Source organism: Bactrocera oleae, chromosome 5 (genome assembly GCF_042242935.1).
Source record: "Bactrocera oleae isolate idBacOlea1 chromosome 5, idBacOlea1, whole genome shotgun sequence".
In the NCBI taxonomy this organism is placed as follows: domain Eukaryota; kingdom Metazoa; phylum Arthropoda; class Insecta; order Diptera; family Tephritidae; genus Bactrocera; species Bactrocera oleae.
In genome coordinates, this window is record NC_091539.1 from 33,879,098 (window position 1) to 33,895,219 (window position 16,122).

At 34.5% G+C, this 16,122-nt stretch overlaps 1 protein-coding gene across 12 annotated transcripts in view; it reads right to left on the reverse strand.

The window, feature by feature from the left end:
* mmd (disintegrin and metalloproteinase domain-containing protein mind-meld) overlaps positions 1–16,122 on the reverse strand; it is a 509,673-nt gene that overhangs the window by 101,912 nt on the left and 391,639 nt on the right. For all 12 annotated transcript variants that reach the window (XM_036371745.2, XM_070110649.1, XM_036371747.2 and 9 more), the window contains exon 10: positions 8,280–8,449. In XM_036371745.2, the coding sequence (XP_036227638.2) occupies positions 8,280–8,449 (170 nt within the window). The remainder of the gene's footprint in view (positions 1–8,279; positions 8,450–16,122) is intronic.

The window sequence follows — 16,122 nt, forward strand, 5'->3', positions numbered from 1 at the left end:
CAAAAATTTCAACAGCTAAGATCTAAAGTTACAATATAATAAATTGTTACATTTTCATGTATTAAGAGAAAACAATAAAGTCTTTTTGATTTTGAAAATTGAGTCAGATAAGTCAAATGTGCTGGAATGAGAATTAAAATCATGACATATACGGCGGAATGGCTCGTTTGGTTCAAAATTTGATCTACAGGATTTAAACAGTAAAGGTCTAAACTGTATCGAAAAGCGAATCGGGATATTAAGTTTAATTTCAGATAGGAGAAAAGAACTGCAAACTGTTCGATTCAAGATTTTCACTAAGAATATTATGCCAAGCATTTCCCTACGACTAGAAAGTGTAGGTAGATTAAAAAGTTTTAAACGACTAGTGTATGGAGGTAGACTTACCCTAGAATCCCATCGGAAATTCGCTAAAGCGAAAAGTAAAAATTGTGTTTGAACAGACTCTAACTTGTCAGAATGGATTTGGTAGTTAGGGTTCCATACAACAGAGCCATATTCCAATATAGGTCTAACCAAAGTTGTATAAAGTGTTTTAGTAATATACGGATCTCTAAATTCTTTAGACCAACGTTTAACAAAACTGAGGACAGATTTTGCTTTCAAGACCATGGTGTCAATATGAAGACAAAAATTAAGCTTAGGCTCCATATTAACTCCCAAATCAACATAGTATAAAAACTTGCTCCAGAATATGGTGTTTTATTACATAAGAAGAGGGGTGCACAGATCTACGGGAAAAGCACATCGTCTTACATTTATTGAGATTCAATGGCAAATCATTTTTATCACACCATGCAACCAAATTGTTTAAGTCTGTTTGCAACAGACACCTTTCCTCAGTTGAAGTGTATGATTTAAAAAGCTTTACGTCGTCAGTGTATAATAAAATTTTTGATAATTCTATTACTGAAGAGATATCGTTAATAAGCAACAAGAACAGAATTGGGCCAAGATGACTACCTTGCGGAACACCTGAAGAGACATTAATTGTATCTAATGGTATATCCTCAAATATCACTCGTTGTGTGCTATTATAAAGGTAGCAAGCTACCCATTGAAGAAATCTTGGCTGAAAGCCCAGTAGATCAAGTTTATATATGAGAATCGAGAGGTTTACTTTATCGAAAGCTTTGCTAAAGTCTGTGTATATAATATATTTATATTTTATTTAGAATAGTCGACAAGTGAACCGGTTTTTTTTAAATGTTTAAAGGCTCGAGTTTTTCTTTTTTTCAATTTATGTAACTCTTTCGACGACCACGGACTTCTACTTTTACTTTTATTAACAATTACTATTGCAACATACTTTTCAAATAAATTCGGAATAATGTTATTAAAATTAGAGACACTCAATTCAATATCCCCATCATAATTAGGGCATCATATTGTAGAAAGTTTTGTATTTAACTTTTTATACTCTCGCAACCTGTTGCTACAGAGTATAATAGTTTTGTTCACCTAACGGTTGTTTGTATCACGTAAAATTAATCGAGTTAGATATAGGGTTATGTATATATAAATGATCAGGATGAATAGACGAGTTGAAAACCGGGTGACTGTCTGTCCGTCCGTCCGTCTGTCCGTCCGCCGTGCAAGCTGTAACTTGAGTAAAAATTGAGATATCTTTATGAAACTTTGTAGACATGTTTCTTGGTACCGTGAGACGGTTGGTATTGCAGATGCGCGTAATCGGACTACTGTCACGCCCACAAAACGCCATTAATCAAAAACTAATAAATTGCCATAACTAAGCTCCGCAATAAGATACAAGACTGTTATTTGATACACAGGATCACATTAGGAAGGGGCATCTGCAGTTAAAATTGATTGAACGCGGTTCCTATAAAGTCATCTCATACCATCCCAGAAATAAAATTAAATGTCTCTGGCGTGATTAGTGCTTGATTTATCGCGCTTTTAGTAGTTTTTAACAGTACCGTTATATGGGGAATGGGCGGAGTTGCCACCTGATTTGAACTACTTTCACACTGTAAGTAGAGGTTCTAAAAACATTTGCTTCCAGTGAATTTTGTTATTATAGCATTAGCGGTTTAGGAGATATGCACATTAAACCTATTAGAGGCGGGACCACGCCTACTTTTAAAAAAAATTTAACTGCAGATGCCCCTCCCTATTGTGATCCTGTGTACAAAATAACAGTCTAGTATCTTGTTTTAGAGCTTAGTTATGGCAATTTACTTGTTTTTGATTAATGGCGTTTTGTGGGCGTGGCAGTGATCCGATTACGCCCATTTACAATACCAACCGTCTCACGGTACCAAGAAACATGTCTACCAAGTTTCATAAAGATATCTTAATTTTTACTCAAGTTAGAGCTTGCACGGACGGACGAACGGACAGACAGTCACCCGGATTTCAACTCGTCTCTTCATCCTGGTCATTTATATATATATAACCCTATATCTAACTCGATTAGTTTTAGGTGATACAAACAACCGTTAGGTGAACAAAACTATTATACTCTGTAGCAACAAGTTGCGAGAGTATAAAAATAATCAAGTTTTATGTGTATTTTATTTGGAAAATCTTTACAGGCCTTGGTCTAGTACTTAAAATTAAAGTCCAACATTTTTAGGGAATTTTTTTTATGGTATTTCTAACAAATTTTCACCATGGGATTGAAAAAATAATAATAGTTCGAAAAAAAAGCAGTCTAATGTATACAGATAAGTCCGAATGGGGTGGTATATAAGACAGGGTTAAATAAATAAAGCAACTATTAACATAGACTTTAATACATTTAAATTCAAATGAGTCGGTTCCTGGAACAAGAACATCTTCAGATGGGATAGAGGAATGTACGGCAAATAGAACACCTCCACCGATTCTGTTCAGTCGATCACATCTAAACATTTGAAATTCGCTGTTTAAAATCTCATTATCAAAAATGTGAGGTTTTAACCATGTTTTTGTAAATCCAATTATATGAAAATTAAAATTGGAACTGTTTAAATACAAGTCGGTTAATTTTGTATTAAGACCTCTAACATTTTGATAATAAATGCTTAGCGAATTTTTACCAATCAGTTTTTTTTGTAATTTAGCAATGTTTTCCTCAGTTTGACTTCTAAGTTTAGGCTTAAATTCGCGTACAAAAGCCCCAGGTGACCAGAATGAACTATCTAAGATCTTTTTGAATGTTTCAAGAGATACGTCTATTTTAAACGATGATATACTTCTATCATAATTGAAGTTAAATTTACGTATATTGATATCATCAATTTTTAAACGTGACGAGATGTAAGACTTAATGTCCTCCACCAAGGTATCTTTGGCACGTCTAGAAATAAATATAGACTTTTTAGGTGGAATAACTACCAAATTTTTAATAGATGTTACTAAGTTATTAGGGTTAGCCTCTGGAATTGTGAGGCACTTATTACTATTAGATAGAGCTTTTGTGGAATTGAGCTCTTTGGAAGTTGACGGCTTATCACCTTGAGGGCAAGGAGAAGAGAGATTTATTAGGTCATTGGGCGGATACGTTCTTTTCTGTACAGAAGAACTAAGTGTTACTTCATCGGAAGGACGTTTACGCTTAGGAACAGGTTTGGAGGATTCATGAGAATCATTCAGACACTTAAAAGGATTGAACAATTTTTCGTAGTGGATACCTTTTTCAGTGAGGGTTCCAAGATCTCGACCGATTTCGTTAAAGCCATTGCGTGTCTTCCTATAAACTTTAAATAGATCGATTTCAATAGATCTACAATTTAAACAGGACCAACGCAGTACCTTACAGTCGAGAATAGAATCTAAGATTCTACCTGTCAGTCCAGCACATGTTATATAGGCAAGCCCATCACAAAGCCAGCATGAAACATAGCGATCTGACTCGCCTTTAATGTTACAATTGGGGAAGTTACAAGACATAATATACAACAAGAATGAAGATCAAATAAAAAAATAAGTAAAAAAAAATTAGTGTATGAAGAATAAATTAGTGTGTTAATAAAATACTAATAATAATAAATTCAATTAAGAACAAACGGAAAAATAAAGCAATTTTTTTATATTTTTTTTTATCAAAGTTCAAAACCAAGACAGTTTGAAAAAGCAATATAGCGAGCAGTTTTAGATGCACTAGAACAAATAAACAGCTACACGCAACACAGCTGTGAATAAAGAAGTAAATGAGAAAAATAAAGAGAGAAAATAGAATAAAATAAAACAAAGTGAAACAAAAAGCTGACTCGGCACCAAAAATTCAAAAATTTAAACTTCTTAATAATGCACAAAACTTAGGACATTTAATACTTAGCTTGCTACTCAGAGATAAATCACTAAATATTGAATTAAATCACTAAAAAATCAAGTAAAGTTCAAGAATTTTGCAAAATTAAACACAATAGTTCACAGCAAAAAATTACAGCTTTACAGCTTGAAGTATTGCCACCTTTTGTGGTTTTAGATTATAATTAACTTAGAATTACAGCAGAACAAATAAATTGAAGATAACACTTTGTTTTATTGGAAAAAGAATTGCAAAAGTGAACTTTTCCTCCCAGAAACCCATGCCGCTAACAAAGGTTATACATTATATAAATATATGTATATTGCCCTTATTTCCTTTCATAATTAATGCTTCCAAATATATAAGCATTAAGGAAGTATATTCGGGAGTTGCTTTGAGATGGATGATTTTTTTATTCCTTAAATACCAACTATGTATATATGTAACATATGTCCAGTTATGCTCCTGTGCACAGATGACTACTCGTAATATATTTATATTACCATTATTATTTTCAGATTGAATTGTTGAGTTCGCTAGATTCACTGTAAAATCAGCCCATCTCGACGTTTCTTAGAAACAGACCCGGCAAGAAGCGGGTTAATCTTAAAACCAAAATCAGTCGACAAAGTTTTTAGATACAATGAAAAACAGATGATTTCAAACTCATATATAAAAACACTTTTTCAAATCAAGCTGAAAAGTATATTCCGAAAATGTGTCACAAACCAGTGGAAGCTATTAGAAAAGTGTAAGAATTGAGTTTCGACTTGCTTTTACATCTACCGTATTCTTAAAAAGGACAAACTTTTTTCTGTTATCAAATCCCATGAGATTACTTATTTTAAAGACATTTAGCTACATGGAAAACACTATCACCGAAGGTTCATTTTAAGCAAAAAGACGAGTCGTATGACAACAAGGGTATAGCATAGTTGGAAGATTATAACTTCTATTTCGTACCTCATGGAAATACTGTATAATAATATTTCGTTTTTACAAAAAAGTGTTTCCTTCAAAACAATACGAGCTTTACAGCATGACTGATACACATTTGCTTGATCTTAATATTTTTAAGCGAATCATTTGAAGAGAAATCCATCCGGGTCCTAAATTTTATTCTATGTTAATCGTCATCACTAGTCTTTTTTCAGACATGAAATTTAAATAACTATTTACAATCCCTTCACGTTTTCATACATCGCATTTCCTCTTGAACTTACCATTCATAAACGATTTCTAAGCGCACGTAACTTTTCGCCATCACTATATATTTCCTCCCACTAATCACGGCACTGTGGTTACACTTTTACTCCGCTGAGGGGCAGATGAGGAAAAACGAAAACGAAAATTGGCTTGTCTGACAGATTTCATCTGCTAAAGACACGTAGGTAATAGATCATTGCCGATGTCAATGCCTGTTCACCGCCGCGAGGAATGCCACTTCAGGTAGGTGCAGCCACAAATTTGATAACGAAAGGGAAAAGGGGGGTAAGAAGTAAAAAATGTGAGCTGACATAGTTCACGTGTGTTTGTCAACCGCGAAACATCAATTTCATTGGCATTACGTGTGACCATTTCGTCCAAATGCCTTCGAGTGAGTGAGTGAGGACAAGGACGTGGGAATGAAAAATAGACAACAAGAAGATAAAATGAAATGTATTTAGGTGGATAAGCAAAATGACGTAGACTAATATGTTTGTTCGAGTATTTATATTGTGAACACAGGTGTGAAAACATTAGTTGGGATTTAGGCGAACATGATTGCTATTGCGGTTGCCAAAGACGAGACTTTAGGGGGTTGTAGTGGATTTTTGGTATTTGGTGTAAAATTTTTGTGCTGTACAACTTGTAAGTTGTCTTTAACCGTATGACAGAGGCGCACCAGAAATCCATCTAAAAATATCGGCAATTGTGGTTTTTGATATCACAAAAAAATGTCAGATAAAACACCTGGAATAAATGAGAGAAACGTCAAAGTTAAATAAGACCTGACCTGGTAAAAAAATTAGATAAGAAGTTCAGTTCAAAGGATGACCTGTTTGAGACTTTCATCGGGCCTAGCTAGAAAAAAAATTGAAAAATAATAAAAATATTGGGATATGCAAAACAAAACTCAAAGCACCGGCCCACGGAAGGCGATGTGTGTAACATGGTTTTCATTCGATTAAGAAAAATGCTTTTTGTTATTACAATAACGGCATAACAGCAACGATAAAAAATACCTACAATTAGCATAATCCAGCGTTAACCCTAGCCAAATTCTCTTTTAGAATAAATTTTTTTCGTAAAATATACTGCAATATGCAAAACTTGATATATGTGGTTCAGCGTCTTTGAATTCTTAACTCGATTATTAAATACCTGTATATTTTTTGTTTCGCGAGGTTTCGCAATTAGTTTACAACTTTTTCCTTAAAAAAAAAAATTTTACAATCCTGCCGCAACATAAGGTTTGTTTTTTTATTTTTAACTCTGCCAACCAGTCAATTTTGTTTGAAATTGTGTCACTTAACTATTTGATCCAACTCATCATCAATCACGTGATGCGTCGCACAATTACCTGAATTCTGAAGAACGTGCAATCAAGAAGCACGCAGTAATTGGCAGAAGTGTCACATGAATGTAGTAAATTATCTTAAAATTTAGCGCTGACTTCTTTTACGGCTCACTCGGGTTCAGCGACCAACCCAACTACCAATACATTTGCATTCCTCCGCACAGCAATGACATAATTAAATGTTTATTTAATCGAATCAGCAACAAAACAACAGTCATGTATTAAAGGCCCGCCGGCCAAAGAAGATTACAAAATGAAGAGTTCAAAATAAGCAACTTTTGCTATGCAAGGATATAAATATTTATTTTGGGAGTGAATAAGTTTGAATGTATGTGTAAATTAAGCATAATAAAATGAGCATAATGACCAACTCATCGCTTATGCTGGCAATTGTATTGTGTTTCACAGCTTTACTTCAGTTGTGTGCTTGTTGCACAGTTGCGGGTAACGGTATTTAAATATGAAAATGTATTACCCTTTCAAATATGCTGCGTAAATAAAATCAGAAATGCGCATTAAAACTTTATAGCCAGCCTGCCAGCCAGTCAGACAGCGTGTGAATGGTCGCCAACAGTTTGCAGCTAAACAAACAGCACATACTTCCATTATCCATTCACTGCACCCCATCATTCGGCTCACCCACTCCCACCCAGTCGGTAGTTTGACTAAGTTTATGCTGTCATTAGGGTTAAAGGGCTCATGTGACGAGGCATGTGGCCGCACTTTGCTCATTATAATCCGCAGTTGTGAACGCAACATTTTTGGAAGACAGTCTATTTGAGGGCTTAGCGCTCATCCCTCATCCCCCCAGTGCTGTAACAGCGTGGGTGGTGGGCGCATGTATCGATAATTGTTAAGTTGGCACAATCCGACGCGGCTATAGTGGTCATAATAAATATGGCTGAAGCGTATCGCTAGGCCAGCTACTCATTATCGCGCGCTCACACACTTACACATACAAAGCTTAGCCTGGCGTTCGGAGGCTGTTATCCCACCCTTCATCACAATATCTATAAAATATTTCCCATTTCGGGCGCTCAGTCTATGCGGTTGTTCGTGCTCTGTTGGCCACCCTGGCTGGACTGTCTGAGAGACTGGAGTGGCTTTGCATTAATTATGCATTTAAAAATTTAATTGTGATTTCTGTGTGCATTTGCGGCAATAGTTGCCACATCAACCATAGTCACCGCATATAAGAAAATATATATGTAATTGGTAACGCAATTATATTCTATATAGTCAATTCTATGTGTCAATGCGTTAGTGTAAGCCTATTGTGTGGACACACATCCACTCATACTACTTTGCACGCAATTTAATACGCATCAATTTATTGCCACTCTGCTAATATCCTTTCAATTACTATTATTTTTTGCATAACCATTTTCTTCAAATCACTTCTATTTGCAATTTTAAAGACCATAATATTTATACAAACATATGCTAATTGGTTTTACTTACGTTAGTAACTGTGTGGTGTCGCGTTCGATTTGGAAAAGATTTCGCGATGTATAATCGTTGAAATTCGATATGGCTTTACTGATGTCCTTACTGCCATCGATGAGGGCCTGATTTTTGCCCCAGGTTTCAATGTACACCACCGATACACGGGTGTTTAGAGTGCGAAAGTACTGTAAAGAAAATAAAATAGGATTTATTTAGTTCAAAGTCGCAAACAAAAACATAAATTTTGCAGCAAGCTAATCGATTGAAGTGTGGGTCCCCTTTACATTGTCGAAACATATTTTACTTGTGCCTTTCATTTGAGAACATTAAAGCTGTTTATGTTGGCTTCAAGTGCTTTGGAACAGTATTTCTCACCAACTAGTAACCTCAGAGCAGACAAAAACTCTTATAATAGAAGCTAATAAAACACCAGGTTGCGAATAAACGGAACAGACGGGATGATCAAACATGTCGACAGTTCAGAGCAAAAAAAAAAAAAAAATTAAAATTGTTCGGATTTTCGACTTAAAGGGTTATATTCACTCGTGATGGTCAGAAAAGGTACATATATATAAAAATATTATCCGAAAATACGAAGTTGATCCGGCAAATAGTTTTGGAGTTAAGAGCATATTTGCATAATTTTTTTGCATAGTGAAATCGGCTCTGAAAACTTTAGATGCGAATTTGAAAAGCTTTTTTCTCCCAAACGGCTGAACCGATCGACTTAAAAACTTCACATGATCTTCTTAGATATATTTGTAGGCAATCGAAGAACAAAATGTTTGACTTTTAAGCTACTTTGAAGTATGTTTACATAAAAAAACATTTTTTGGATTTTACAAAAATCAAAATTTTTACTATTCTTTCGATAATTTCTATAGTAATAATATTGTTTTGAGTTTTTGGGTTTGAAATAATTTAAAGCATAAAAATCTTCTTTATTGGCAGACACCTTTTTATTATATAAATAACACCCTTAAATTATATAAATGTAAATTATTTTATCTGAATTATTTTTATATTAAAGGACCCTATGCTGCAATGGGAGAAAAAAGAAATGTTGATAAAAGAGTAATTTTGTTTAGGATTTTTTTCTACGATCAGTAACTAGATAGACCTTTAAGTTTATTATCATTTATTGATATATATTTGAATAATATAAATATAAATTTAAACTAAAATAATTAAGGAAGCGCTAAATTTAGGTGTAACCGAAAATTTCATATTCTTGTAACTTGCAAGGATCAAAGCCGAGGGATTATCTTAAGATATTATTTTGAAGTCTCTTAGTTTTATTACTACAAGTATATTTCATTTTACGCCAGCAAAAATGACACTAAAATCATTGAGGGTCCCTGAATATTTTCGGAAAAAAATCAGCCAGAGGTTCTGGGGTCCACATTTTCGGTATGTGGGTGCTTAAACAGTTATGATCCGATTTTGACAATGCTTAGACTTGAGATGGCATTTTAAGTTGTGTTGTATGGGAAGGAGGCGCAATTTCGCTCATTTTCACAATGTAGGATCATCAGGTTAATTTTATGTACCGCATTTGATTGAAATTGGTGGAGTAGGTTTAGAGATATGTGATTTCCCCTAAATGTGGGCGGTGCTCATCATCCAATTTTGACACCTGCTCCTATAAAGCCCTGTCGTGGCATCTCGGATGTAAAATTCAATGTCTCTGACGCATTTCGTAATTGTTTTATCGCAGTTTTAGTAGTTTTTAACAAAACCGTTATATGTATAGTGGGCGTGGTTATCATCCGATTTCATTAATTTTTGTAATAATTTTGTATATAAATTTGCGGCTTAGTTATAGTATAGCTTTTATCTATTGGTCTATTGATCTGGCTCATAGGAGTTTTGGGTACCACAACGGACCGGCGTTTAAGCTGTCCAAGTGTGATCCTTCTTGGGATCGACCCTCTAACCTAACCTAACCTATAGCATAACTTATATTTATATGTTTTCGATTAATGGTGTTTTGTGGGCGCCTCAGTGGTCCGATTACGCTCATTTATGAAATTTTTTGCCAAGCAACACGTGCACAAAGTTTCATTAAGATATCTAAATTTTTACTGAAGTTATCGCTTGCACGGGAGAACAGACAGACAGTCACTCGGATTTCAACTAATCACATTATCCTGATCATCAACATATATATAACCCTATATCCAACTCGATACAAACAGCCATTAGGTGAACATAACTATTACACTCTGTAGCAACATGTTGCAAGAGTATATATATTGAGTAGAACATGAGTTACAGTGTTCTGAACACCCGCGGGTTGAAAAAATAGGCTCATACTTCCTCCATATTCCGGCTGACTGAATTTTTTGCGAAACTTCTTAAGCTTCGTTCTTAGGTAGTGACATAGAAGTAAAAGACGCCTTGGAAATAAATAAAATAACAAATCAAGTATCGTTAACAAATTCAAAGAAAGTATCTATTCCTAGCTTTTGGAAGTTTTTAAGCTCTTGTCTAAACAGTGAATAAAGGACACGCTGATCTTTCTTTTGTTTTTTAAGTGATTGGTTGTATATTTAGCACAGGCTATAAAGATGATCAAAGTGCCTGTCCAAAAGAAGCAGTTATGAAAGAGAACATAAAGGAATGGAAAAAACTATTACTGCTACTACTACGATCTATCGAGATAGCTAACACTCTAAAGATTAATGGTGTAAGTTGAGCAACTCTTTCATGTATATTTGGATATGCTAAAGCTCCGTGCAAAGCAGTTGCCTTACAAGCTCCCAATCAAGCCAATGCACCGTGTCACAAATCAATTAAAACGATAGGAAGATTACGCTCCCGTATTCACCAGAATTAGCCACCAGCGATCATTTTTGTTTTCAGACCTCAAGCGAATGCTCATTGGAAAGAAATTTGTCGACAGTAAAGAGATAATCGCCGGCAAAACCACTTCAACTGAAGCAGAAAAAAAATCGTACAACCAGCGGTGTGGCGGAAAGTTTAAAGATCGCTATAATCAGTGTATATGTAGTTTTTGGAGCTATTCGAACATAGAACTAAAAAATCAAATTTTGGTAACAATTGTTTAATTTAAAACCATATGAACTGTTTAGAATGTCGTAAAAATCACAACAAAAATATGCCAAAGCTGCGAGAACTACGTTCTTTGAAAACAAATGTTCTAAAATTATGATAATTTTTCTATGTATTGAAAATATTACGAAGGTAATGCACATGGCAGACAAATGGATATCTATAGTCTTGAAGCGGTTAAAATTAAAAAAAAAAGTTATATATAACAATTATAAGATATAATTTAACCTTTTTGAAGGGTGACATTACCAAATATTTTAATCATATGCAAACATAAACAAATATGTGCAAGTATTGAATGCAAATGTGGCTGCAAATTTCTAGAATAAAGGCTGCAGGTAAATTTGTATGAGAATCTGTTAAAAGCCCACAACAACAAAACTATTGTACTGTATTCACACATACACATATTACTAACTTAAGCAAGAATTTACGCAAAAACCAAGAGACAATAGAAAAATGAAGTTCATCATCAGCGAAATGACTTGCATTCGGTCACAACAAAGATGACGCCGAGCTTTCGGCTAATCTTAGTCACCGTTGACGATGCTTAACTAATGACCTAATGAATACCGACGATGACTTGGGTAATAAATAAAATGGATTTACGGCAAGTACGCAGCGCATGCGGATAAAGACAAAATGCAGATAACTCAAGGGAGCGATAAAGTAAAATTACCAAGCCCACCTATGCTAGAAGATAGATGAGTAAGGAAAATGTATAGCAAGAACGATTCATACATAGATAACTACAGGTATGAATAATGCATATTTGAGAGATGAGTGAGTGCTTCTTGGCTTAGTTGCCCCTTAAATGAAGAAAAAAAATCAACAATATTTGAACCTTGGAGTGCGCCTACGACTACATTATATACATACATATATGCAAACGCTTACACACAAGTGCACATGTGATTGTAGAACAAAAACCTGTACTGACAGCTTACCAATAACAATTTGTGAGCTTACCTGAAATGAAGTTGCTGGGTCCAGGCTGCGGCCAGCCATTGTTTTATAAAAGCAACGTGCAACAATAACAACAAAAACAACAACTATATACACACATATGGATACTGTTTTTTGTTTTCGTTGTATTTTAATGCCTTACCACGTTTAAAGATCTTGTTAGAGTGACCGACCAAGAGTGGTAGAAAAAAGTTACGTATACGTCATGCTTTATCTCCCTAAATAAGTGAATATTTTCTTTAGCAACGAAAATTCCGCATTCGAGTACATATCTCTACACAAACAAGTGCACTCGTATATAAATATGTATTTCTGTGCCAAACTCAAGCTTCTTCTATTTACTTATATGCAATTAGTTTCCCTTGCCTTTCCTGCTCCTGCCAGCTTTTCAATTAATCTTCATAATTGTAGTCACTACTGATAAAATATTTAAGCCGAGAAAATACAATTATGCGAGTCCAAACAAAAAGCAAGTTCATAAATTGCTGCCTGGCTGCTAGGCGAGTGCGTGCATGCCAATGGGCTTTGGCGTCTTGGCAAAGCGGCTTTGGCACAAGCACAACGACATAAACATACAATGAACTGTAAATATATGTATATGGGTTAGTTTGTGTGCATTTTCAATGGCATTTTATATTAAGTGTTTATCTATTTAGCACCCAACAAATATACAAACGTACACATGGTTTATGTGTGGTTATGAAGGGCAGCATTACGTGCGTGCGTGTGTATGCAGCAATTAATATATGGATGATTTGTAGCTTCGAGCGCTTGGGAACAGATGTAGCATTTTATAGGAATGATGTTTACTTTGTATACTAAATGGCACTTGTGGGTTAATTTTTATATCTTTAATTTTTAAGTAAAAATTTTAATCGATTTTTAAGTACTAGCAAAATACTATATTTGGTGGAAAATATATATAATTATTAGTATTTATCTGAAATACGCTTTCAAAGTCATCATATTTTAAATAATTTTTACATAAATAGCTTTCTCTCTATTTACTATCTTTATGGCATTTTTGAAGTCGAGGACGACCCTAAACAGAGTACGCGTGTATTACAATTCGGTCAGTTTTTCTCAATCTTCTTAATGTGAAATAAGAAAAGTGCGTGCACAGTACTATAAGAAATATTTTCAAGCAGCTTTTCTAACAGAACATCCTAAAGGTCCCAAATGAACTATTAAAAAACTTCAAAGTACGATATTAAAATACGAGTTAGTCCATTATCCCACATGAGACCCAAATGTGAGGACAAAGTTATTCTTCTCCTTGTGGAGAAGAAACCACTGCTTAGTCTAATGGAAGTTAAAAAAATGTGTTTAAAAAGGTATTATACATGTATATTGTATATCTCTTAATATAATACGGTACAAACTTCAGAGATCTGGCATCAAATGCAGCAGTACTGTATTCAAACTCCTCCTTCAAAAACATACATTGAAATAGGTTGCATTGCGAGCAGAAAAACATCAACCGTGATCGGAGCAATGTTAAATTTACCTCTTGAGACGTGTTTGGTTAATAAAAGAACAAACATGTGTTCTCTGCGCATGGTTTTGGGGTTTTGAGGTACTTTACTTCACATAAAACCTGAAAACCGTTAGAATGAACCCGAAGCTCACGCTTTATCTTGCATTTTTTATGAAATGATAAATAGAACCATGATAAGTGGTGAAAAACTATCTATAGAAATCGAATTTTAGACATTTTGGACAGTGGATCCTTAAACGCCAAAGAATAATGCAGTAGACCATAAATCGCATTTCAGAGAGTGCAGAACAGGTAAATCCAAGCAAGATGTGTAAATTAATACAAAACAAGTAAGAAAGTTCTAAGTGCGAGTGTAGCCGAACGATTTATACTCTCGCAACTTGCAAGAATCAAAGCCCAGGAAATTACTTCAGGTGTTGAATAAATTTTATATAAAAGGAAGTATTGATCCGATTCAACCCAATTTTGACAAAAAATACATACTATTATCGAGGACTTCATTTATTTATTTTATTATATAAATTTCAATTATAAACCTTACACATTGACCGATATTTTCGGTAAAAAGACAACTATAGGTACTGGGGTCCACATATTCAGTACCTAGAGGCTTGAACAGTTTTAGTTTTTATGAATACTCCCATTTTAACACTGCCGATAGAAGTGCTAAAAGCATTTGGTCTCAGTGAAATTTGTTAGTATAGCTTTAGCGCTGTAGAAGATATGCACATTAGGGGGCGGGACCACGCTCACTTTTTAATCTAGGATGAACCCTCTATGATGTGAACCTGTATACCAAATAAAAGTATTTTTTTAACTGGATTTTATCTGAATCCATTATCAATGATCTCTATTTTTATGGCCATTGGAATCGATAAATCAAGACATTCTTTCCTAGACTTTTAATTACTCAACAAAGGTCACTCAGTGGTGCATTTGTATTGAAAAATTATGTACATATGGTATACGTATTAAAAAATATTTCTAGGACCAAATTTTCAAATTAATTTTATAATTCACATTTTCTAAAATGACTTCACTTGCGTAAAGTATCTACTAAGTTGCATAATAAGAAGCTTGTGTTGCCCTGCTGATAACTGCTTTGTGGTGTGTGGATGACTTAGTGGCTTCGCTTGTACGCTTCTTGTCATCATCGGTATTCGAAACTCATATTAGTGCTGTAATTTGTTATTGTTGTTGCATTATATTGAATACAATTTATGCGCTATTGTCACAATAATCCACACCACACAATAACAAGTGCATACATTTAATAATACACTTATGTACAGACATACATGCATATGTGTGCGTATTATGCGAGAGCGGTTGCCTCGACAAAACGTCGCAATATCAAAGCGATTGCAGGCGTGCGAGACAAGGAGATAATTGTGCGCTGAACGAAGTTTCGAACATTAAATTTAGCGGTTTGTATGCACTGCAAGCTGCTAGAGTTCAAATAGCGGCACAAGCGGTATAAACCATAGTTTGCGAATACCAACCAAATGAGTATTGTACAATAAAAAATATTGCTATCCGTTTTTTTCTAAGTAAGCTTTCAAAATCCTGAACAATGAAATAGCTTTTCTACATTTGTTAACAACATCTTTTAATTTTAGCTATAATTTCGGTATATCGATACCACCATATGCGGTGGTGCAACGAATAGAAGGGTGTACGACCACTAAGCAAGACTTGAGTTCGATATTTGTGCCGAATAACTTTCAAAAGACCTTCCATTGGGGGACGTTTCATTGAGGTTATGAAAAAAAATTAATTAAGTATTTGAAGTACATATGTGTTTAACATAGAGATTCTCTGTTTGTTGGACCAAATGAAGACTATACAACAAAAGTAAGCGACTTCTATCAGAGGAGCTAATGAAAATAAATTAGATGATTGGAACTCAGAGATATCTTATCACTTTTAGGCTCAACTAAAGTAAGCGACTTGCCACTGGTACGGATTTTCATTGAAAACACAGTACGGCAAAATCGACTTTTTCTGGGTATTGGATCTAACCATTTTTCTTTTGTTTTGAGAGTTTGAAGCCTAAGTCGGAGTTAGCCTCGGAAATCGAACTTTTTGCCTTCAATTTTCGAAATTAGGGTTAGTGGAAAATATTATTATTAAATATAGTAAGTTAGTTAATATGAGCATCATTAATGTTTGCCTCTCATTTCAATGGCGGATAACATATTCGGTCAAACTTATATAATAGTTGCTATGTTGGGTCAAAGTCACATTTTACAAAATAAAACAAAATTCTAGTCCAAAATTCCCCTGAGACTATATGTTGACCCTATCAGACTAGTCGAC